Source organism: Acinonyx jubatus, chromosome B3 (assembly GCF_027475565.1).
Source record: "Acinonyx jubatus isolate Ajub_Pintada_27869175 chromosome B3, VMU_Ajub_asm_v1.0, whole genome shotgun sequence".
In the NCBI taxonomy this organism is placed as follows: Eukaryota; Metazoa; Chordata; class Mammalia; order Carnivora; family Felidae; genus Acinonyx; species Acinonyx jubatus.
In genome coordinates, this window is record NC_069386.1 from 91,792,412 (window position 1) to 91,818,196 (window position 25,785).

At 37.8% G+C, this 25,785-nt stretch overlaps 1 protein-coding gene across 8 annotated transcripts in view; it reads right to left on the reverse strand.

Moving 5' to 3' along the window:
• The window catches only part of MIS18BP1 (MIS18 binding protein 1), a 67,462-nt gene that overhangs the window by 39,076 nt on the left and 2,601 nt on the right, over positions 1–25,785 (reverse strand). For 7 of the 8 annotated variants that reach the window (XM_053224433.1, XM_027065660.2, XM_053224431.1 and 4 more), the window contains 4 exons: positions 23,675–24,309; positions 19,928–20,032; positions 19,222–19,706; positions 361–434 (listed from right to left, as the gene is read on the reverse strand). In XM_053224433.1, coding sequence (XP_053080408.1) covers positions 361–434; positions 19,222–19,706; positions 19,928–20,032; positions 23,675–24,215 — 1,205 coding nt within the window. In that variant the 5' untranslated portion in view covers positions 24,216–24,309. The remainder of the gene's footprint in view (positions 1–360; positions 435–19,221; positions 19,707–19,927; positions 20,033–23,674; positions 24,310–25,785) is intronic. The other variant, XM_027065658.2, reaches the window with a different exon arrangement.

Genomic DNA, 25,785 nt, shown 5'->3' on the forward strand with positions numbered 1-25,785 from the left:
CATGTGAGAATCTGAACTGAAATGCATGTAGTAAATATTAGCTAACTATATATAATTAAGCAGAGAATACCAGTCCACTTATTAGAACCTCTGAAAAAAAAATAAAGCTCTGTGTATATAAATTTGAGCTGTTACTATTCTAAAAGTAACTTAACAGGCAAAACCAAGAAAGCTGTTCACAATCAACATGGTCAGGTACTGCATAGTCATTTTACTTTCCTGTCTTCAGTCTGTAACCTTGTTAGAAAGTCTTTTGTTTTGTAGGAGGATGCTATTTTCCATCAATCTCCTTTAAGCTCTTATACATGAGTATCTTATTTTGTTATACATTTTATAAGAATATTGAAATGTTATACTTACGTCAATTTTCCTTCTACACATATAGCAGTATTATTATTGATGACTTTAATCATCCATTCCTGTAGTTGGACCACCTAATCAACATAAAATGAAGTATATATTCCCTGTATTACTTGTAGTATAAATATTACAAAATCAATTTACATTAAATTAAAAGAAAAACTCATATAAGTAATGCAAATGATTCCTTACTGCTCATCTATATAAGAATCACATTCTATTTCAAATAGTAATAAGGCATGGGGTGCCTGGGTGGCTAAGTCGGTTAAGTGTCCAACCACAGCCTGGGTCATGATCTCACAGTTCGTGAGTTCGAGCCCCGCATCAGGCTCTGTGCTGACAGCTCAGAGCTTGGAGCCTGCTTCGGATTCTGTATCTCCCTCTCTCTGCCCTTCCCCTGCTCACATTCTCTGTCTCCCTCTCAAAAATAAATAAATATTAAAAAAAAAAAATTTTAATAGTAATAAGGTAAAAACTCTTATATATAATGAAACAGAAAAGAGGGAGAATGAATGGGGGTTATACTGCATAATTTGCTCTCCAATCCAAAATCAATTATACTTCAAATATTATGTCAAATATCTCCAACAATGGAGAAAAAAAATTACCTAAAATTCTAAGGTATCCATTAAAGACAAAAGACCTAACTTAGAAAAAGGAATCAGTTATATAGTATACACTGCACCATCACTCTTATCCCCTAAAAAATACAGCATTTTGTTTTTGTAAGGTTGATTTTGAGTTGCATTCAGTTTTTTCTAAACTATGAAGGTGATTGCTAATAATCTGTATTTAACAGCAATCTATCCCAAAGCAAACATCTAAACAGCTCAGAAAATTCTTTATTTTAGGACAAAATACAATTGTAGAGGAAAATTTCTGTGAATGTCTGTATTAAGGAATTGCTTTTATTGACTAACAATTTAACACTGAACTATTTCTGATGAGAAATTCAGCAAAAGTCATAAAATAATTTGAGTAGCCATTTACTTTACATATAAAAAATTACAAATTTATAAAGATAAATTCTTCAGTGGTAGTTTTATACTAAGCCAGAAAAATGTGCTAAAATGGAAGGTGCTCTTAATTATTGCACTTCTCAATTATGTTCATTTTCATTTTTATTTTTTTTCCTCAGTTATGTTCATTTTTTAAAAAAAAATTTTTTTTCTCCGTTTTTAAATTTATTTTTGGGACAGAGAGAGACAGAGCATGAACGGGGGAGGGGCAGAGAGAGAGGGAGACACAGAATCGGTAACAGGCTCCAGGCTCCGAGCCATCAGCCCAGAGCCCGACGCGGGGCTCGAACTCACGGACCGCGAGATCGTGACCTGGCTGAAGTCGGACGCTTAACCGACTGCGCCACCCAGGCGCCCCTATTATGTTCATTTTTAAAGTTACAGGTAGAACTTGGGGAACAGGCAATGAAATTCCTTTTTTCTTTTTAACACTTCCACATCTGGAACTACCTAAGATAGATCAAAGAACAGACAGATGTAGATGATGTTAAAAATAAAAACCACTAGGCAGTGCTCCAACCACCTTAGATTGAATGACTCATGTTAACCTTGTAACACTAGGAGGCAGGTAATATTATCCTCATTTTATAAAGAAAAACTACAAAGTCTAGTTAAATACCTTGTCCATGTCACATGCAGCTAGTGAGGGGCACAGTGGGGTTACAAATTTGGGAATTCTGGCTCTAGTATCCTGTACCATCCTGCTAACATAAAATATCAAAATGTTTATTCATAGTCATTCAGCAAATATTTCTTGAGCTCTACTATGTGCCAGGCACTGTTTTAGGCAGTGGGTTTTGGCAAGAAACAAAATAAAACGGCTGCCCTATTAGAGCAAATGTGTAATGTGTGTGTGCATGCATGTATAAGCACAGGGGTTGGGAGAGGGTGTGTGGAAGCAAGTCAACTGGTGGTGGTTATATCCAAACAAATGGACAAATAATGTCTGCCAGTGATAATGATCAAAAATAAATACAAGGGGAGAAGTAGGGGGATCCATACTTCCCGTGTCTCTCAAAGAATGAAGTGCAGAAGCCAGAGGACTTTGAACCCCAGAGCCTGGGAGGAAAAGAAACTGAATCTACCAGGAAGAAAATAGGAAAACTGGAGAAAAGATAGGTGGGTGATTGCGAACTGGGGGAGATAAAAAGGGCTGTGTGGGCACGGAGGTGAGAGACCCCCTTCTGCAGAAAAACAAAGGAAACAGAAAAAGCGGCTAGGGAAGTGCAAGACCGTATCTGGACAGGAGAAAGACCTCAGACTGAGACTGAGAGGGATCCTATCTCTAACTGAGGGGCTTTCTTTGCACTGGGGTCGGCTACCTGTTCACGCACCTGGGTAGGTCAAGGGAGAAGTCCGCAGTTGGAGAAAGTGATTCCCTCCCTGGGGGGCTGCGCGATAGTACAAAGCCTGCCTGCGTCTGCCATCCCTGGGCTCAGTGGCTGGGCTGAGGACACAGGCCGCAGTAGGAGAAGGAGGCCCCCTCCCTGGAGTGCTGTGGGAAAAGACAAAGCCTGCCTGTGTCTACCACCCCGGGGTCTCCCCAGCAAGGTAGGTCGGCTGCGCAGTCTACAATAGGAGAAAGTGGCCCCCACCCTGGAGTGCTGTGGGAAAACACAAAGCCTGCCTGTGTCCGCCTGCGCCTGCGTTCGCCACCCCTGGCGGCAAGGACTGCGGTGCAGTCTGCAGTAGGAGAAGGCAGTCCTCCCTGAAGTGCGGAGGCACAGACATATCCAGCCGGGACCACATATCGGGCTGCATTGAGAGAAGCCTCCCCAGTGCCAGAGTGCACGGAACGGGACTTTGAGTCCTAGCCAAGCACAGGGTCAGGGGAGTTGGCAGAGAGAGAAAGACTGCCCCGTCTGCAGCCATGGCACAGTGAGGATGACTCAAACTGAGTCCACCAGGTCCAGCTCTGTGGAGAAGAGACTAGGGAATCACCATCTCCCCGCTGCCGCCACCACAACCACCACCAAGGCAGGGCCTCAGGGATCACTCAAGGGGCCCACAGTGGAGGTGGGTCCAGACTACACCAAACCATGCCCCTTCGCACTGGGTAACTAACTGCCTATCTACTGGAGAGGGACAGACCCTGCGGACAGCTCCTCCAAACAAGTGCAGCAGCATTGCCTGGGTTAACTCTAGGTCAATTCTGGATATATAGATATATTCTACCCACACCATTTCTCCTCCTTATCTCTTCCTTTCCCTAGGCTGGTTACTCTGGTTATTGGTCTAAACAGACATATTCAATCCATTGTCTTGATACATGTTCTACACCTCCTTCTTAACACTCCCTTCTCTCTCTCTGAAATAATCAAGCCATATAGTTTGTCTAGGTAACTTTATCTTTGTTTCATTTTCTCTGCCTCCTTTATTTTCCTTTCTCTCTCTCTGGATTAAGCCTTTTAGTCTCTCTGCCTCGTCAATGTTTATTTTTTCTCCCCCCCAACTCCCGCCTCCTGTCATTTCTCTCTTTGTATGTGCTCCTCCATCAGGACCGCCTCCACCCTCTTCATTACTTGTAGTCGGTATTTTGGGGTTTCTTGTTTTTAGTCTTTAGATTTTTGTTTCTGTTTATTTGTTTGTGTTATTTGTTTGTGTGTTTGCATGTTTTTGTCTCCTGTTTGTCTATCTGTTCTCCTTTACAGGGCTAATCCAAAGAACAAATCAAAGCACACCTGGTGGGGGGTCCAAAATATCACTAAGAGTGGGTAATAAAATAACCAAAGTCACAACAACAGAGAGCAAGTAACAATCTTTGAAAAAACACCTCCTGAAGGGCCAGGCCGTGGACAGTGTATGACCCTCCTTTAATATAGCAGTGCTCACAGGTGCAGAGCATACAACAAGCTTTTAAAACACATAAGGGACAGAAAACTAGCCAAAATGATGAAACGGAAGAATTCTCCTCAAAAGAAATTCCAGTAAGTAGCAACAACTAATGAACTAATCAAACCAATTTAAGTGATATAAGTGAACAAGAATTTAGAATAATAGTCATAAAATTAATTGCTGGGCTTGAAAAAAGCACAGAGGACAGCAGAGAATCTACTGCTACAGAGATCAAGGGACTCAAAAACAGTCGTGATGAATTAAAAAATGCTATAAATGAAGTGCAAAATAAAACTGAGGTGGCCACACTGTGGACTGAAGAGGCAGAGGGGAGAATAGGTGAATGAGAAGATAAAATTATGGAAAAAGAGGAAGCTGAGAAAAAGATTAAAAAATCCAGGAATACGAGGGGAGGATTAGAGAACTAAGGGGTGCAATCAAATGGAAGAAGATCTGTATCACAGGAATTCCAGAAGATGAAAAGAGAAAGAAAATGGCTGAAGATGTACTTGAACAATTCATAGCTGAGAACTTCCCCAATCTGGGGAAGGAAACAGGCAGTGAAATCCAAGATGCACAGAGTACTTCCTTCAGATGAAACTTGAATCGATCTGCTGCATGACATATCATAGTGAAAGTGGCAAAATACAAGAATAAGGAGAGAATTCTGAAAGCAGCTAGGGATAAACAGGCCTTAAAATACAAAGGTAGACATATAAGGGTAGTAGCAGACTTATTTACTGAAACTTGGCAGGCCAGAAAGGAATGCCAGGAAATCTTCAATGTGATGAACAGGAAAAATATGTAGCCAAGAATCCTTTATCCAGCAAGCCTGTAATTCAGAATAGGAGAGATAAAGGTTTTCCCAAACAAACAAAAACTGAAGGAATTCATCACCACTAAACCAGCCCTACAAGAGATCCTAAGGGGAACTCTGCGAGTGAAATGTTGCAAGGACCACAAAGTACCAGAGACATCACTACAAGCATGAAACCTACAGACATCACAATGACTCTAAACCCATATCTGTCAATAATAACACTGAATGTAAATGGACTAAATACTCCAACCAAAAGACAGAGGGTATCAAAATGGATAAAAAAACAAGACCCATCTCTCTGCTGTTTACAAGAGACTCATTTTAGACCTGAGGACACCTTCAGATTCAAAGTGAGGGGATGGAGAACTATCTGTCATGCTACTGGAAGTCAAAAGAAAGCTGGAGTAGCCATATTTACATCAAACAAACTCGACTTTAAATTAAAGGCTGTAACAAGAGATGAAGAAGGGCATTATATAATAATTACAGGGTCTATCCATCAGGAAAAGCTAACAATTATAAATGTCTATGCACCGAATTCGGCAACACCCAAAAATATAAAACAATTAATCACAAACATGAGCAATCTTACTGATAAGAATGTGGTAACTACAGGGGACGTTAATACTCTACTTACAACAATGGACAGATCATCTAGACAGAGAATCAATAAAGAAACAAGAACCCTGAATGATACATTGGACCGGATAGACTTGATAGATATATTTAGAACTCTGCATTCCAAAGCAACAGAATATACTTTCTTCTCGAGTGCACATGGAAATTCTCTAAGATAGATCACATACTGGGCCACAAAACAGCCTTTAATAAGTATAAAATAACTGAGATCATACCATGCACACTTTCAGATCACAATGCTATGAAGTTTGAAATCAACCACAGGAAAAGTCTGGAAAACCTCCAAAAGCATGGAGGTTAAAGAACACCCTACTAAAGAATGAATGGGTCAACCAGGCAATTAGAGAAGAAATTTAAAAATATATGGAAACAAAACGAAAATACAACAATTCAAACGCTTTGGGATGCAGCGAAGGCAGTCCTGAGAGGAAAATACATCGCAATCCAGGCCTATCTCAAGAAACAAGAAAAATCCCAAATACAAAATCGAATAGCACACCTAAAGAAACTAGAAGCAGAACAGCAAAGATACCTCAAACCCAGCAGAAAAAGAGAAATAATAAAGATCAGAGCAGAAATAAACAATACAGAATCCAAAAAAACAGTAAATCAGATCAATGAAACCAAGAGTTGGTTTTTTGAAAAAATAAACAAAATTGATAAACCTCTAGCCAGCCTTCTCAAAAAGAAGAGAGAGGACCCAAATAGATAAAATCACAAATGAAAATGAAATTATTACAATCAATCCCTGAGAAATTTTCAGGGAATACTATGAAAAATTATATGCCAACAAACTGGACAACCTGGAAGAAACGGACAAATTCCTAAGCACCCACACAGTTCCAAAACTCAAATGGGAAGAAATAGAACATTTGAACAGGCCCATAAGTAGGGAAGATATTGAATCAGTTATCAAAAATCTCCCAAATGGGGCACCTGGATGGGGCTCAGTCAGTTGAGCGTCCGACTTTGGCTCAGGTCATGATCTCACGGTCTGTGAGTTCGAGCCCCATGTCAGGCTCTGTGCTGACACCTCAAAGCCTGGAGCTTGCTTCGGATTTTGTGTCTCCCTCTCTCTCTGCCCCTCCCCCACTCATGCTCTGTCTCTCTCTCTCTGTCAAAAATAAATAAACATTAAAAAATAAAAATAAAAATCTCCCAATAAAACTCCAGTACCAGATGGCTTCCCTGGGGAATTCTACCAGACATTTAAGCAGAGATAATACCTATCCTTCTCAAGCTGTTCCAAAAAATAGAAAGGGAAGGAAAACTTCCAGACTTATTCTATGAAGCCACCATTACTTTGATTTCCAAACCAGAAGAGACCCAGCAAAAAACGAGAACTACAGGCCAACATCCCTGATGAATATGGATGCAAAAATTCTCAACAAGATACTAGCAAATCGAATTCAACAGCATATAAAAAGAATTATTCACCATGATCTAGTAGGATTCATTCCTGGGTTGCAGGGCTGGTTCAGTATTTGCAAATCAATCAATGTGATACATCATATTAATAAAAGATAAGAACCATATGATCCTGTCACTAGATGTAGAAAAAGCATTTGACAAAATACAGCATCCTTTCTTAATAAAAGCCCTCCAGAAAGTTGGGATACAAGGAACATACTTAAACATCATAAAAGTCACTTATGAAAAGCTCACAGTTAATATCATCCTCAATGCGGAAAAACTGAGAGCTTTCCGCCTGAGATCAGCAACACAACAGGGATGTCCACTCTCACCACTGTCGTTTAACATAGAATTGGAAGTCATAGCATCAGCAATCAGACAACAAAAGGAAATCAAAGGCATCAAAATTGGCAAAGATGAAGTCAAACTTTCACTTTTCACAGACGACATGATACTCTACATGGAAAACCTCACAGACTCCAAAAGTCTGCTGGAACTGATACATGAATTCAGCAAAGTCACAGGGTACAAAATCAATGTACGGAAATTGGTTGCATTTTTATACACCAATAATGAAGCAACAGAAAGAGAAATAAAGAAACTGATCCCATTCACAGTTGCACCCAGAACCACCTAACCAAAGAGGTAAAAGATCTGTATGCTGAAAACTATAGGAAGCTTATGAAGGAAATTGAAGAAGATACAAAGAAATGGAAAAACATTCCATGTTCATGGATTTGAAGAATAAATATTGTTAAAACGTCAATACTACCCAAAACAATCTACACATTCAAGGCAATTCCAATCAAAACTGCACTGGCATTCTTCTCAAAACTAGAACAAACAATTCTAAAATTTGTATGGAACCACAAAAGACCCCGAATAGCCAAGGTAATACTGAAGAAGAAAACCAAAGTGGGAGGCATCACAATCCCAGACTTTTGGCCTCTACTACAAAGCTGTAATCATCAAGACAGCATGGTATAGGCACAAAAACAGACACATAGACCAATGGACTAGAAAAGAGACTCCAGAATTGGACCCACAAAAGTATGGCCAACTAATCTTTGACAAAGCAGGAAAGAATATCCAATGGAAAAAAGACAGTCTCTTTAACAAATGGTGCTGGGAGAACTGGACAGCAACATGCAGGAGAATAAAACTAGACCACTTTCTTACACCATTCACAAAAATAAACTCAAAATGGATGAAGGACCTGAATGTGAGACAGGAAACCATCAAACCCTAGAGGAGAAAGCAGGAAAAAACCTCTCTGACCTCAGCCACAGCAATTTCTTACTCGACACATCTCCAAAGGCAAGGGAATTAAAAGCAAACATGAACTATTGGGACTTCATCAAGATAAAAAGCTTCTGCAATGCAAAGGAAACAATCAACAAAACTAAAAGGCAACTGACAGAATGGGAAAAGATATTTGCAAATGGCATATCGGATAAAGGGCTAGTATCCAAAATCTATAAAGAACTCACCAAACTCCACACCCGAAAAACAAATAATCTAGTGAAGAAATGGGCAGAAGACAAGAATAGACATTTTTCTAAAGATGACATCCAGACGGCCAACAGGCACATGCAAAGATGCTCAATGTTATTCCTCATCAGGGAAATACAAATCAAAACCACACTGAGATACCACCTCGTGCCTGTCAGAGTGACTAAAATGAACAAATCAGGAGACTACTGAGGCTGGAGAGGAGGTGGGGAAATGGGAACCTTCTTGCACTGTTGGTGGGAATGCAAACTAATGCAGCAGCTCTGGAAGACAGTGTGGAAGTTCCTCAAAAAATTAAAAATAGATCTACCCTATGACCAGCAATAGCACTGCTAGGAATTTACACAAGGGATACAGGAGTGGTAATGCGCAGGGGCACTTGTACTGCAATGTTTATAGCAGCACTTTCAACGGTAGCCAAATTATGGAAAGAGCCTAAATGTCCATCAACTGATGAATGGATAAAGAAATTGTGGTTTGTGTATACAATGGAATACTACTTGGCAATGACAAAGAATGAAATCTGGCCATTTGTAGCAACGGGGATGGAACTGGAGAGTATTATGGTAAGTGAAGTAAGTCAGGCAGAGAAAGAAAGGTATCGTATGTTTTCACTCCTACGTGGATCCTGAGAAACTTAACAGAAGTCCATGGGGGAGGTGAAGGGGGGGAAAACGTTACAGAGAGGGAAGGAGGCAAACCATAATAGACTCTTACATACTGAGAACAAACTGAGGGTTGATGGGAGGTGGGGGAGAGGGGAAATGGGTGATGGGCATTGAGGAGGGCACCTGTTGGGATGAGCGCTGGATGTTGTATGGAAACCAATTTCACAATAAATTATATTTAATATAAAAAATAAAAATAAAAATTCTCCCTGTTCGTGTTCAAAATAAAAAAATAGTAAGTATAAGGAATACTTACTTAGTCATGGAAGGTCTTGGAACAGAGAAATGAATAAAGTGAGGAATAAGCCATATGGGTATCTCAGAGTAGAGTCTTCCAGGCAAAGGGAACAGGTACAAAGGCCCTGAGCAGATAGCACAGAGGGCAAAGTAGCTTGAAAGGAGTAATCAAGAGAGCATGGGGTAGGCATGTCCAGGACAGAATTATGTAGAGTCTTGTAAACTATGGTAAAGGCTTAGGGTTTTCTCTTGAAGACAGAAAATTTAGAGGATTTGGAGCAGAGTAATGAGATGATTTATTATTTTAAGGGGCTACTAGGTAGAAATTGGACTATATAAAAATTCTGGCTTCTTTCTGGAGAGGGAGGCAACAGAGAAAGCAGGGAGACCATTAGTGTATATATATAATGCAAGAAATTAAGTGCTCTGGACCACTAAGTAGTGATTGAATAGTGAGAAGTGGCCAAATTCACGACAGCAGAATCAACAGGATTTCCTCAAGGTCTGGATATGGTGTATAAGAGAAAAACAAGAGTCTCAAGTAAATCTAAAAATTTTTAACCTAAGTATTTGGGGAAATGGTATTACTATGTACTAATATTGAAACAAAACAGAGAAGTTTTGGGGGGGGAACAAATCATATTAAATCTGAGATTCCTATTAGATCTCAATGAAGAAGTCATACAGACAACTGAATATGTGAGTGTGGGATTCAGGAGAATGTTCTGGACTGGAGACATGTATTTGGGAACTATCAGCAGAGAAATGGAATTTAAAGCTATAGCACTGGATATACAGTCTTATAAGTGTGAATAGATACTAGAGAGTCAGTTTCTAGGACTGATTTTGGGGAATTCCAACATTACGGGTTGTGACAAGAGGAAGCAGCAAAGGGGAATGAGAAAAATGGCCAGTGAGATAATAGAAAATCAAGAGTGAAATATCCTGAATTAAAAAAAAAAAAGTGATACATTTTAAGAACATGTGATACATCCACATGTTTTGATTCACTGTGTTAAACCTTTGTAAGCAACGGAACAGTAAGAAATAATAACCATTGGGTTTGGTGATAAGGAGATTACTGGTGAGCCTAAAAAGGACAACTTTAATGGAGTGGTGATTATAAATGTCCAAAGTGGAACATATTTAAGAGGGAATGAAAAGAAATGAAAACTGTGAATACATATAACTCTTTCAAGGTGTTTTGCAGTTAAGTAGAAACAAACAAAAATTGGATGGAAGATGAAATGGGATAGGGAGTAAAAGGAAGGTGGGCTTAGTTTTGTTTTTTGTTTTTTTTTTAAATGCAGGCCCTGCCCCTCCCCTGCTTGTGCTCTCTCTCTCAAAATAGATAAATAAACTTAAAAAAAAAATGGGGCACCTGGGTGGCTCAGTCAATTAAGCATCCTTTGGTCTCAGCTCAGGTCATGATCCTATGGTTTGTGGGTTCAAGCCCCATGCCGGGGTTGGCACTGACAGTGAGGACCCTGTTTGGGATTTTCTCTATCTTCTCTCTCTGCCCCTTCCCTGCTTGTGCTCTCTCTCTCTCTTAAAATAAACTTAAAAAAAATAAAATAAAATGCAAGCCACGTTTCAACAGGTTTCTATGCTAATGGAATGATCCAAAAGAGAGGAAACAAGAGGATAATCAGAGGGACAAAATCTTTTAGGTGGTAAGAGGAAATGAACTGGCCTTGAAAAGGGAGTACAAGGGGCGCCTGGGTGGCTCAGTCAGTTGAGCGTCTGAATTTGGCTCAGGTCATGACCTCATGGTTCCTGAGTTCGAGCCCTGCATCAGGCTCTGTGCTGACAGTTCAAAGCCTGGAGCCTGTTTCAGATTCTGTGTCTCCCTCTCTCTCTGTTCTTCCCCTGCTTGTACTCTCTCTCTCTCTTAAAAATAAATAAGCATTAATAAAATTAAAAAAAATAAAAGAAACGGGAGCACAAATTGTTCATGTAACAGAAGGGAAAGCAGAATATGTAGATGAAGCAGTAAGTAGATTGGCAGATTTAATAATGGGAATATAAAGCTCTCAATAAGTTGAGAATGAGGAAGAGAGAGATTTGGAGATCTTAAGAGAGAAAGAGCATGAAGTATTACTCTATGAAAGTCAGAGTGTAGGGTGGATTGACAAGTGAAGTGTAGCAGGACTGATGTGCAATATTGAGAGTCCACTTGAGGTTTGTTGTCAAATTTAAAATGAGACCAGTCAGTATGGTTGTGCATTTTGTTCCAGCTGCTGCTTCTTAGGTATAGGTATATAGCAAAAGAAGAGATAATTTTAACTAAGGTCACAACTTTGTTAAAAGGGGACAGAGGGAAAAGCAATAGAGAACTAAAAGTTAAATCAAAAGAATGGTTATAATAATAAGGCCATGGAATTTGTGTCAGGTAAAGAGGGAAATGAGGACAAGAGAGAGCTGATGGACTAAAGATTGCCTTAGGTGGAGAATTGATAGTGGGGGAAGAAGAGTGGTAGGGGTACAATTGTCTAGAAAGATAGGAGTTGGTGAGAGCAGGATGCTTGAAACTGAAAATCTGGTGCAGGTACTGGCAAAGACAAGGTATGATGTGACTAGAATAGTGGATAAGGGAAAGGTCGCTTAAGATCAAGAATTTAAGGAGGCTGGGGGCACCTGGGTGGCTCAGTCAATTGGGTGTCCAACTCTTGGCTTCAGCTCAGGTCATGATTTCAGTTCATGAGTTCGAGCCCTGTGTCAGGTTCCACGCTGACAGGGCAGGTCCTGCTTAGAATTCTCTCTCTCCCTCTCTCTGCCCCTCTCCTGTTCACTCTATCCATATAAATAAACTTTAAAAATATTAAAAAAAAAAAGAATTCAAGGAGGCTGGATGGATTATCAATATGGATGTTGGTGTCACCAGAGTTGATGACAGAAGTAGTAACAGAGGAAAAAGTAACAGGTATTAAACACTTCAATAGTCATGCAACATGCCTATATTGTATTTTATGTGACCACAAAAAGAGGAACAGGGATCAATAAAGTTTTACAGCACATACATCAAAGAAGCTGGGGCAGGGGAGGGTTTCTGTTAAAGACAAAGAAGGAAAATGGCCTGAAACCGTAATGAGGAACAAAAGAGGCATATTATATCATCTCTAGGTCCAACAATGTGGGATATGGGAGAAAAAAAGAACCACCATTTAAGAAGTCATATTCTGGTTATAGCAAAGTTAAGAAAAGTTCACAGAAAACTGAGAATATAAGATTTCGCTAATGACATACCTTGAGTTCAAGAGGGTACAATGTAATGTTTGGATAACTGGAGATGAGTGAGAGATAGTGTCAGAATTAGGCGATGTATAGAACTGTATAGAGATAAGAGTCTTAGGAGGCTTGGTCTTCTTGTAGTAAGATAAACAGCACTGTAGCAATGATGGTATTAGTGCTGTGGGATCTCCCATTACAGTTGTCCTCAAACTTTTTTGTTCAACCCATCTCACATGTTTTTAAAGCAAAATCTAAAAATTTTCATTGTAAGTCTAAATATTTGCGAATAATGCAACTTCTAAGAATACACTGAAATATAAAACTATGATTGTTATATCACACTTTCAATTTAGATAGGATTTATTTTTTTAAGATTTTATTTTATTTATTTATTTTTTTTAAAGATTTTATTTTAAAGTAATCTCTAAGGGGCCAAGATGGTAGAACAGCACAGAAGTTTTTTTCCATCTCTCATCCCTGAAATGCAGCCAGATCAACACTAAACCATCTTGTACACGTAGGAAACTGATGTGAGGATTAACACAACAATTGTACAAACGAACCACAGAACTCGGCAAGCACACAGCAGCACGGAGAGGTGATCTTGGGGAGAGAGAAGCCGCAGAGGTCAGGGAGCTGTTTTTGCTTGTGGAGAAAAGACAGAGACAGGGAGAGAGTACAGGAAAAACACCCCCCACCCTGAAAGCAGCTGGAGAGTAACTGGAAGAGTGGAAACAGCCACAAGGGACTGAACAAAAAAAGGAAGAAAGCTGAAAGAAGAAGGTTTAAATTCCACTAAGACTCTATAAACAGGGGGAGCACAGAGTCTGAACTCTGCAGCTCAACACCTGGCAGTGGTCTGGTGGGAAGGGCAAATCCCCAGGAACAGAGAGCGAGGTCCAAGGGCTCCTCGGGCCACATAAAAAGTGGCAGTTCCCCTCTGGGAGAACATCCGGTAGATGCTGTAGGCAAAGGTCCCAGTGGACCCTGGAGAACAACCACATCTGCTGGTGTTGGAAGAAGGATGTTAAGGGGGAAGTCCGGTACCAAATGTATGTTGTGATTTGCCATAATCCCTGAAATGCTGCTGCTACATGATCACAAGAACTTTTTCTGGGGCAAGCTGGCACCCAGCCACAGTCTCTGGGCATTGGCAGCAGCATAGTCTCACGAATGAAACTGGGGGCAGGCCTGCACCCAGTCATTGCTCAGTAAGACCCTCCCCCAGAGGGTCTGAGAGGGAGGTCAAAGCTGCAGTCCCTCAGAAGTGAGGGGGGGTTGAGAAACACAGCCCCACTTATGATAAAACTTAGGAGGAGGTGCCTCCTGGCAGCCTGATGGCATGGTCACGGACACTGTAGAAGCGAGGAATGTATGGAAACTGGAGGCAAAGGAAGGATGCTTGATTACCGGTAGGGGAGAGCACAGAGTTCTGATACTAGAGACTGGGTAGCTGGGTGATGCCATTTTCAGCCCTCCCATGCATGCACATACATGCCTACATCTTCCCTAACAATCCACCCCAGTAAGCTAAGCAGCGCCATCTGGTAGAGAACAGAGCCATTACACTAAGTCCCACCCAACTAGGCCAACCTCGCTCTTGAAGAACACAAGTCTCTCCTTCTGCTTAGTTTACAGACTATTCAGTGCTTCATAGTTTGACTTCTAGGGGAAACAGGATGTAATTTCAATCGTATTTCATTATATTTCTGGTCCATCTATTCAATTTTTTTTCTTATTCTTTAACACAGAAAGAGAAAAAATTTACTTTTAATTTCCATTTTTATTTAAAAGATTTTTCTTAAATTTTTCTACTATATTTTTTACTTTTTTGTAAATTTTTTACATTCTATTTTACTTTCATCACTTCATTTTATTCTAGTTTATTGTTTTCCTTTTTTAAAATTTTCAAACATTTTCCATTTTCCTTTTCTTTCCCTTTTTTCTCTGTCAAGCTTCTTTTACAACCAGACCAAAACACACCTAGGATCTAGCATCATTTATTTGATTTTTTTGTGCTGTTTTTTATTAATTTTTTTTTTACTTTATTAATTCCTTTTTTTCCTTCAAAATGACAAAATGAAGGAATTCACCCCAAAAGGAAGAACAGAAAGAAATGACAGCCAGAGACTAAATCAACACAGATACAAGCAAGATGTCTGAACCAGAATTTAGAATCATGATAGTAAGAATACTAGCTGGTGTTGAAAATAGCATAGAATCCCATTCTGTGGAGTTAAAACAAGTCAAAGTCAGGATGAAATAAAAAATGCTATAACTGAGCTGCATTTTTAAATGGATGCCATGGTGGCAAGGATGGAGGAAGTAGAGGAGCAAGTCAGTGATACAGAGGACAAACTTATAGAGAATAATGAAACAGAAAAAAGGAGGGAGACTAAGGCAAAATAGCATGATATAAGAATTAGAGAACTCAGTGACTCATTAAAAAGGAATAACGTCAAAATCACAGGGGTTCCAGAAGATGAAGAGAGAGAGAGAAAGGGGTAAAAGGGTTATGTGAGCACATGATAGCAGAAAATTTTCCTAACCTGGGGAAACACAAGACATCAAAATCCAGGAAGCACAGAAAATTCCCATTAGATTCAACAAAAACTGACCATCAACAAGGCATATCATAGTCAAATTCACAAAATACTCAGGCAAGGAAAGAATAATGAAAGCAGCAAGGGAAACAAAGTCCTTAACCTACAAGGAAGACAGATCAGGTTCAGAGCAGACCTATCCACAGAACCTTAGCAGGCAGAAAGGAGTGGCAGGATATATTCAATGTGCTGATTCGGAAAAAATATGCAGCCAAGAATTCTTTACCCAGTAAGGCTGTCATTCAGAATAGAAGGAGAGATTAAAAGTTTCCCAGACCAAAACCAAAGGAGTTCATGACCACTAAACCAGCCCTGCAAGAAATTTTAAGGGGGACTCTCTGAGGGGAGAAGAGATGAAACAAAACAAAACAAAACAAAACCAAAAGCCCAAAAGCAACAAAAACTAGAAAGACCAGAGAACACCACTAGAAACTCCCAACTCCACAGACAACATAACGGTAATGAATTCATATCTTTTAGTCCCCACTCTAAACGTCAATGGACTAAATGCTCCAATCAAAAGACACAGGGTAACAGAATGGATAAGAAAACAAGATCCATCTATATGCTGTTTACAAAAGACCCACTTTAGACCTAAAGACACCTTCAGATTGAAAGTAAGGGGATGGAGAACCACCTATCATGCTAATGGTCATCAAAAGAAAGCTGGAGTAGCCATACTTATATCAGACAATCTACATTTTAAAATAAAGACTGTAACAGAGAGATGAAGAAAGGCATTATATCACAATTAAGGGGTCTATCCACCAAGAAGGTCTAACAATTGTAAACATTTATGCTCCAAACATGAAAGCACCCAAATATATAAACAAATTAATTACAAACATAAAGAAACTCATTGATAGTAATACCATAATAGTAGGGAACTTTAACACCTTACTTACAGCAATGGACAGATCATCTAAACAGAAAATCAATAAGGAAACAATGGCTTTGAATGACATACTGCACTGGATGGACTTTACAGACATATTCAGAACATTTCATCCTAAAGCAGCAGAATACACATCTTCTCGAGTTCACATGGAACATTCTCCAGAATAGATGACATACTGGGTCACAAATCAGCTCTCAACAAATACAAAAATTTCAAGATCATACCATGCTTATTTTCAGACCACAACACTACAAAACTCAAAATCGACCACAAGAAAAAATTTGGAAAGATAACAAATACTTGGACACTAAAGAACATCCTACTAAAGAATGAAGGGCTAACCAAGAAGTTAAAGAGGAAATTAAAAAGTACATGGAAGCCAATGAAAATGATAACACCACAGCCTAAAAACTCTGGGACGCAGCAAAGGCGGTCATAAGAGGAAAGTATATAGCAATCCATGCTTCCTAAAGAAGAAAGAAAGGTCTCAGATACACAACCTAAACTTACACCTTAAGGAGGTATAAGAACAGCAAATAAAACCCAAAACCAGCAGCGGACAGGAAATAATAAAGATTACAGCAGAAATCAATGCTATTCAAACAAACAAAAAATCCAGTACAACAGATCAATGAAACCAGGAACTAGTTCTTTGAAAGAATTAACAAAATTGATAAACCCCTAGCCAGTCTGATCAAAAGAAAAAAGAAAGGACCCAAATAAATAAAATCAAGAATGAAAGAAGAGAGATCATAACCAACACAGCAGAAATACAAACAATATTAAGAGAATATTATGAGCAATTATATGCCAATATTTTGGGTAATCTGGAAGAAATGGACAAATTCCTGGAAACAAATTCCTGGAAACATATAAACTCCCAAAACTGAAACAGGAAGAAATAGAAAATTTGAACAGACCCGTAACCAGTAAAGAAGTCAAATTAGTAATAAAAAATCTCCCAGAAAACAAGAGTCCAGGGCCAGATGGCTTTCCAGGGGAATTCTACCAAACATTTAAAGGAGAGTTGGCATCTATTCTCTTGAAGCTGTTCCAAAAAGAAATGGAAGGAAAATTTCCAAACTCTTTCTAGGAAGCCAGCATTACCTTGATTCCAAAACAAGACAAAGACCCCACTAAAAAAGAGAACTATAGACCAATTTCCCTGATTAACATGGATGCAAAAATCCTCAACAAGATAGTAGCCAACAGGATTCAACAATACATTAAAAGAATTATTCACCACGATTAATGGGTTTATACCTGGGATGCAGGACTGGTTCAATATCCATAAAACAATCAATTTGATACATCACATCAAGAGAAGAAAGGACAAGAACCACATGATCCTCTCAATAGATGCAGAGAAAGCATTTGAGAAAATACAGCACCCTTTCTTGATAAAAATCCTCAAGAAAGTAGGGATAGAAGGATCATACCTCAAGATCATAAAAGCCATATATGAAAGACCCACCTCTAATATCATCCTCAATGGGGAAAAACTGAGAGCTTTCCCCCTAAGGTCAGGAACATGACAGGGATGTCCACTATCACCACTGTTATTCAACGTAGTACTTGAAGTCTTAGCCTCGGCAATCAGACAACACAAAGGAATAAAAGGTATCCAAATCAGCCAGGAGGAAGTCAAACTTTTCACTCTTCACAGATGACATGATACTCTATATGGAAAACCCAAAAGATTCCACCAAAACCCTGCTAGATTGATCCATGAATTCAGGAAAGTTGCAGGATATAAAATCAATACACAGAAATCGGTTGCATTCCTACACACCAACAATGAAGCAACAGAAAGAGAAATCAAGGAATCGATCCCATTTACAATTGCACCAAAAACCATAAAATACCTAGGAATAAACCTAACCAAAGAGATGAAAAATTTATACTAAAAACTATAGAAAGTTTATGAAAGAAACTGAAGACACAAAAGAATGTAAAAATATTCTACGCTCCTGGATAAGAAGAACAAACATTGTTAAAATGTTGATACTACCAAAAGCAATGTACATATTCAACATGATCCCTATGAAAGTAATACGAACATTCTTCACAGAGCTAAAACAAACAATCCCGAAATTTGTATGGAACCAGAAAACACCCCGAATAGCCAAAGAAATCTTGAAAAAGAAAACCAAAGCAGGAGGCATCACAATCCCGGGCTTCAAGTGATGTTACAAAGCTGTAATCATCATGACAGTACGGTACTGGCACAAAAACAGACACTCAGATCAATGGAACAGAATCCAGAATCTAGAAATAGAACCACAAATGAACACTGAATCTTTCTCCTTGAACTTGTATTTCCATTCCACTTCATTCAGAGAATTTATCCTAATATAACATAGTGTGATGGCCTAAAGTGTTTTAATGATCATTCTATATTACTTTACAACAGGAAAAATTCTCAAATATTCAGATGCTATAATTCTTTTCTTTAAAAAAAAAATTAATGTTTATTTTTTTGAAGGAGAGAGAGACAGAGTGTGAGGCAGGGAGGGGCAGACACAGATTCTGAAATGGGCTCCAGGCTCTGAGCTGTCAGCACAGAGCCCAACATGGGGCTTGAACTCACAAACCGCAAAATTGTGACCTGAGCCAAAGTTGGACACTTAACCAACTAAGCCACCCAGGCACCTCTAATACCTTTCTCTTTTAATAGCTGTTAATAGTACCCAAGAATCAGGAAAACAACAACAACAAATAAACAAAAAATAAGAAATGAACTCAGTGTTCATCCCCAAAGGGAATAAGTAAACCGTTGAAGATGATACAACTGATAATAGAGCAAAGTTAAAACTTAACACTTGGATTCTCTTACTTTCAACCCACTGCACTTTTCACTAGACCACCCTGCCTCTACACTAAATAATAATGAAACATGAAACTGTTAATGAGAGAGCTTAGGAGCTCAAGCTCTTGAAGAATGAGGGTAAAAACACAAATGTACATTGGCCTTCAGTTTTCCTACCTTAATTTCTTTAACTTCATTTGAAAGAGTTTGAGGTGTACTTGGAAGAGAACGATTTGAAGCATTTCTTTTTGATTTCTGAGGTATTGTTATATGAAATCTTGGAGTTGCAAGCACGATTTTACATGTATCATTCATGGAACCCAGAAGATCGGTCTCTCTGGGCACTGAGTTCTCATTTCCTTCCTTAATTTCCTGTTGTGAAGTCCTTTTTGTTGCCACTTTACTATCAGAAACCATTAACTGATCATCATTTTTAACAGGAACACAGTTAGTATTTAGAGTCTCAACAGTGGTATTTTGGGATTTTTCAATGATAGAATCAACACCTTCTAAAACAAAGGTGTCCTTTTTAGACTTAGTGGTTACAAATGTATTCTCCTTTGAGTGAAGAATTTGTTTATCCAACTGAGTTCTAGGTAATGTCTTGTTTGAGAATCCTGCAGCTGAAACATTTTCATGTTCTTGGTTCAGAAATGGAATCTCTGCAAAAAAAATACAAAGCCAAACAAAATTTAGAGAAGAATCAAATGAAATTAAAAGAGAGAAACAGAATAATATAAAACCGTTTATATACGAAAGAAGTCTTCAGGTTAGGAATGCTCCACCCTTCTGCCCAGTGTTTCTCTGAAATGGATTGCCTACGCCGGAGAATAATTATCCAGAACATTTAACTATACATTGAACAAAACAAAAAGCACTTTACCATAAGTTAAATTATGCAGAGGTGCTTTCTTTTCCTGCTGACATTGAATCTTTTGCTTTATCGGAACGAAAGTACTATTTGATGATTCTAGAGGAACTTCTTGCACTGAGGTTGAGTTTTTTTTTTTTAAAGAAAGAGGAAATTGAATTATATTAGTCATTGAGAAGAAAAAAAAGCCTTCTTAAAGTCTTAAAGAGTTACATTCAATAATGATCAGATCAATATAGTACACTTCTGTAACATAGGAGTTCCATTTCTCATTTTATTTTTTCATGCCTTCATCCCATTCTATCTACATTACACCAAGAAAGAACTTTTTCTAAACTCTACATGTTATAACTTGTCAGCTCTAGACAAAAGTATATTACTGGACTTAGAAGCTTAGAGATCTGGAATACAATTCTGGTGCTGCAACAAATCAGATAGGTATATCTTAAGATTATATATGAAGTACCATCCAGTCTTGAAAATTCTGATTCTGCTTCTGGTTGCTGTAAATTTCTAAAATGCTGAAAGAACAGCCGAAGAGTTGTGGCTTATATGTTAAAAGTTGAAATGTTGTGACTCAATAGCAGACACAACCATAATTTATACCCCTCTGACATCTCTTTAGTAAGCCTTCAAAGGCAAAAATCTGGTAGGCTTATCAACTAGACAAGTAGGGACTAATAATATTGCTTACATTTTATTCTACTTTGTATCCTTGATGGTTTAAGTTTTATTTCTTGATGGTTGAGTTTCTTTTACATAAAGAGGGGAAGGTAATAGACTTAAAACTGGAGGAAAAAATCAATTATTTTATTTTATATGTTTAATTTCAAATATTATGATTGAAAAAATTGGTGGTGACTTTGCTTAAGTATGTAGCTTTAGTCTTAGAAATCTTAATACGAAGATTTTTATCATAATGATGTGTGTCATAAAAGGATAAGTTTCTATTTCTTTAGCTCATTCTATTAGAAATGGCAAGGCAATGTAGTAAAGACAAACAGGTAATTCAATCAGATATAACATGCTATAGAATCTGGGTCATTTATTTTAGAGTACAAAGTCCATGCAGACTATCTAAAAAGTCTCTGAAATTACATATGAAATTTGTGTTTGTATATATGTGCATTTTCTGGGGAAAGAGTCATCAGATTCTCAAAGCAGTGAGTTGTTTCTTCCTCTCTAGTTCCACTTGACAAATAAAATATGTTTTAATGTGCATTATTTCATTTGCTACTCCCTTTTGTCCAAGACTGTATGAATCAGATTTTGTGTATTCCCCTACCTCTATCTTAAGCTCCCTTAGAAAACTCTTTTTGTGTTAAAATATAACACTGTCTTTGAAATACAACAGTATATCCACCATCTATTGTGCAGTAAAGAGCATGGGCTTTCAAATAGACACCTGTATTAATTCTTAGCCCATCGCTTATCATATGTCATACATAGAGCAGACATAACCTTTTTGTAAGCCCCATTTCCTAGACTATTAAATGAGCATCTACCCATAGTGTCTGCTGAAAGGATTATATGAGATAAATCCATATAAAACATATTTATCAATTACTGTAACTCATTAAAAATCTCAACTTCAAATGTCTCAGATTCTGACCACTTCCTATCTTTCCAGATTATTCTCTCAAATCCAACGACTATCCTAACAACACCCTACACTTCTTTATACTTCCTCATTTCCTTCAGGTCCTCTTTTCTCTATATAACTTAAATTTCATGGTGCCCTTACATACCACCTTTGTCCTCTTCATCCTATCTGATAAAATTACAATCCTGATAAAATCCAACTCTCTGCCTGCTCCTGAGCAGCATCTGTGCAGCTAAATAGGGCTGGAGGAAAACTCATAACCGTATTTATTGCTCTCATTGAAATTCATGCTCACAAGTTTCAAGCAGGTCCTTAATGTTACCCAAGAAATCAAATTTAGGCCTAGACTCTTCCATTCTCCTGCATTATTCAAACCTCCACCTCCTCAAACTTTAATACCTGCTTCCCATGCTTACTCTCAGCTGATGACTTTCCTGTGTACTTCAGATTATTTCTCCATACAACACTGCCTATCTTCTTGTTTGATTTATGGTCTGTTTATGTTTCTTGCTAAGGCCAAAATCTCCACTTTTAGATTCCGTTCCCTTTCAACTACTCAAGGGTATCATACTACCAATTTTAGTTTTTCCTTCCCTACTGGATCATTTCCAATAGCATACAAAAATGTTCTTTCATCATACATTAAAAACAATATTTTAAAACCACACTGCCCATATTTCTCTGCTCTCTTCTAAGAGTTATCTATATTCACCACGGTCAATTTCTCTCCCTCACATTCTCTCTTGAACCCTCTTGAATCATGTTTTTGCTCCTATCACTTCACCAAACTCCCCTTATTAAAGCCACCAATGACCCTCATGTTGCTAAATCCAGCATTCAAATCTCAGCCTTTATCTTACTTCACTCATTAGCAGCATTAGATACAGCCAAAGACTCCTTCCTTCAAGCATTTTGTTCCTTTGGCTTCCAAAGTATCACTCTTGGTTTTTCTTCTTCCTCATCTTCTTCTCGTGGTCTTCACTACTATCTTTTATTTGAAATTCCAAATTTTGGGGTGCTCCAGGATTCATCACTGAATGTTTCTCTTTTTACACTTACTCCTTGATGATCTCCTTTAATCTCTTTAAATACCATTTAGGTGCTAATAATTCCCAAGTGTATTTTTCTCACCTGAACCACTTCTCTAAATTCCAACGAATTTTTTCAAAAGTGTTAATTCACATCTACACTTCAATTTTTAATAGATATAGCAAAATTAACATACCAAAAATGTAATTACAGAGCCCCCTGCCCTGTCTATTCCATTTCAGTTAAACCACTCTATCCTTCCAGTTACTCGGGCAAAAAACAAACAAACAAACAAACAAAAAACCAAAAAACCAAAAAACAACCCAGAACCAACCAAACAACAAGAAAACACCCTACAGCCACCCTTTATATCTTTTATGTTCCACATCCTATGAGCTCTTCCTTCAAAATACACCCAGAATCCAAGCACGTATTATCTTCACTGCTACCACCTAAACCAAACTAACACCATCTCTCACCTAGATTACTACAGTAACTATTTCAAATTGACAGTGAGTGATATTTTTAAAATGAATCAGATCTTGTCACTTATCAGCTTGGAACCCTCCACTGATTTCTTACTTTGCTCACGTAATAGCCCAAACTCTTACATTCATCTATAACACTCTACATTATCTGACCCTTAATTAGCCCCCCTTCCCCACCTCTGTGCACTCACTCTATGATTTACTAATCTCATAACTGGTCCTTGAATTTGAGGAATGCTCCTATTTCAGGGCATTTGTACCAGCTGTTACTTTGTCTGGATCATCCTTCCCAATTCCTCCAAGATATCCATCTGTATCTATCTATCACCTACTTCAATGTTTTGGTTCAAATGTCATCTTCTCATTGAACCATACCCTGATCACCACATGGAAAATTACAACCTACTCCAACTGTCCCCATCATCCTTGCTCTGCTTTTTTTTCCATAGCACTTCTCTTCTATTGTACCATAAAAACTACTAATTTAAATTTGTCTCTCCCACAACCTGAATGTGAACGTGTTAGGGCTGGGATTTTTGTCCACTTTGTTCACTCTTATATCCTGAGTACCCACAACAGTATAAGACATAATAAAAATAACACATTATAGCTTTTCAACCAACACATAATAAAACTAACCTCTTGGTGAAATGTTATCTGATTGGAGTGATTTGTTGTTTTCCTTTTCTTCACAGACGCAGGTATTCTGCAATACTCTTTTCTCATCTCCTTTGGGAGTGAAAATTTTCTTTTCACTTTTCAGTGGTTCCAACAAACTACTGTTGCCTGACGCTTGTTCTTGCTTGTCACGCAGTACTTTTTCTTTCATTCTTTGAAATATTTTTCCTGGTGATTCATAGTTTGCTTTATTTTTTAATCTATCCTTGTTGGGCTTTATAACACTGATATCAAGAGAGCTGTTAGAGGAGGTAGTCTCTGCTAGCATGGTAGAATGAAATATTTTTTTATTATTAAAATTTGTCATTTCTAGGAAATGAGTTTTTTCATGGTCATTCAATTTTAAAGAGGGGTTCTGATATTTTGCCAAATCTTTTACAGGAGTAAGTGTGCCTGCAGGAATGCTGTCAAAAAAGACTGCATGCATAGGCATATTTCTTCTTTGGGAAGATGTGTCTGAAGACAAATGAATTCCTGGATGTTTCAAAGGTGTTGCAATCATCTTGATAAACAGTAGCAACAAGTTTTCTCTAACAGATAATGCACTTAACCACAATTTTCAGGATAGGAGACTTTCAGCAGGGGCCCAGAGGAACCTGTAGTTCAATGTGAAATCAACCTTTATCATGCTTTGATGCAAAAAAGATTATTTGCTTTCCATAATAATATTATACTAAGGCTTAAGTGGTTCATAACAACACTGGATAATCTATAGCTCACAAATCTAAGGTTTTATATTTTTGTTAAAGACTCATTTTATTATTATTTTAGATGAGCAGTTTGGTCTTTAAATTTACTTCTCTAAAAAAAGCAGCATTCATCAAATCATCTACTTAAGAACACTAAGAATTGAATATTGAGTACCTGGTTTTTAAATATACTTGAACCTCAAGTCCTGGAGATTCCAATCTAATATTTACATCAAAAAGCATTAAATTACATCTGCATATGGTACTATATTAGACTATAAAGGATTAAATTTCACAAACATAACTTTTCCCTTTAGGCACTTAAATTTAAGGCAGCAACTATGATGATATGTCTTAATGAAAGCTGAAAAATTCATTCAATTTTTTAGTTAAATCATCCCCAATCTTGATTTTGTTATGCTGCAGAACATTTTAACTACGAGGTTTTAGTTGAAATACCCTCAAATCAAAAGTAAATTATACTCATTATTTTTAAAAGTTAATTCTATTTACAATTTTTACAGGCAATCATGTACTTGAGCATACATGGTCTTAGACTTGTTTTAGTTTGCTTTTATAAACACATTTTATTTCCCACACCTAGAAATTAAGATTCTAGGTGATGAACCATACAGTTGCATTCTGTAATACTTAGTCAATAAAACATTTCCACGCAAGGTGCTTGGAACTTACTAATTTCACCTTACTGCATCTCCTATTGCTGAATTTACAACTATTCTAACTAGTCTTTGACATCATATAAACATAAAAAGCCTACCACAGAAAATATTAATGTAGTCATATCAAAGACTCAAATATCTTTATTTAAGTAACTTCTGTGAGAAATATGCAAGATCAAAATTCATATACAAATAGCATTTTATCCAATAGTTTTTAAGAGAAAAAAGAAATAATCCTCAATAACAAGAACTGACAAAGCAGGCTATCTTGGGTCTAGCCCTGTGACACAAAAATCACTGAACTCTTCCACAAAATGTTAATTCAGTAAATATGTACTAACGTATAGATTCATGTGTTTGGCAATGTGTGAGTGATAAGAATCCTGTTCTGGGAGTTAAAATACTTACTCGCAGTTCACTTTAAACTCTCAAAATCGAAAGTGAATAAATTGAGCCAAGTGCACACACACACACACAAAAAAATGGCAAAGTATGTGCAGGCTTATAAAATCTTAATTCTTCACAACCTAAGGAAATGCTCAACAGAATTACAAAATACAAATAAATTAGTGGAACTGAACACAGGACCAATCTGTAGTAGACATACACATTAGTTTTTTCATCTAAAGGCAGATAACTACGGTCCTACTGAAAGACTTAAAGAACCAGCATATAACTCCTCTTGCATGTTGCCCAACCTCTT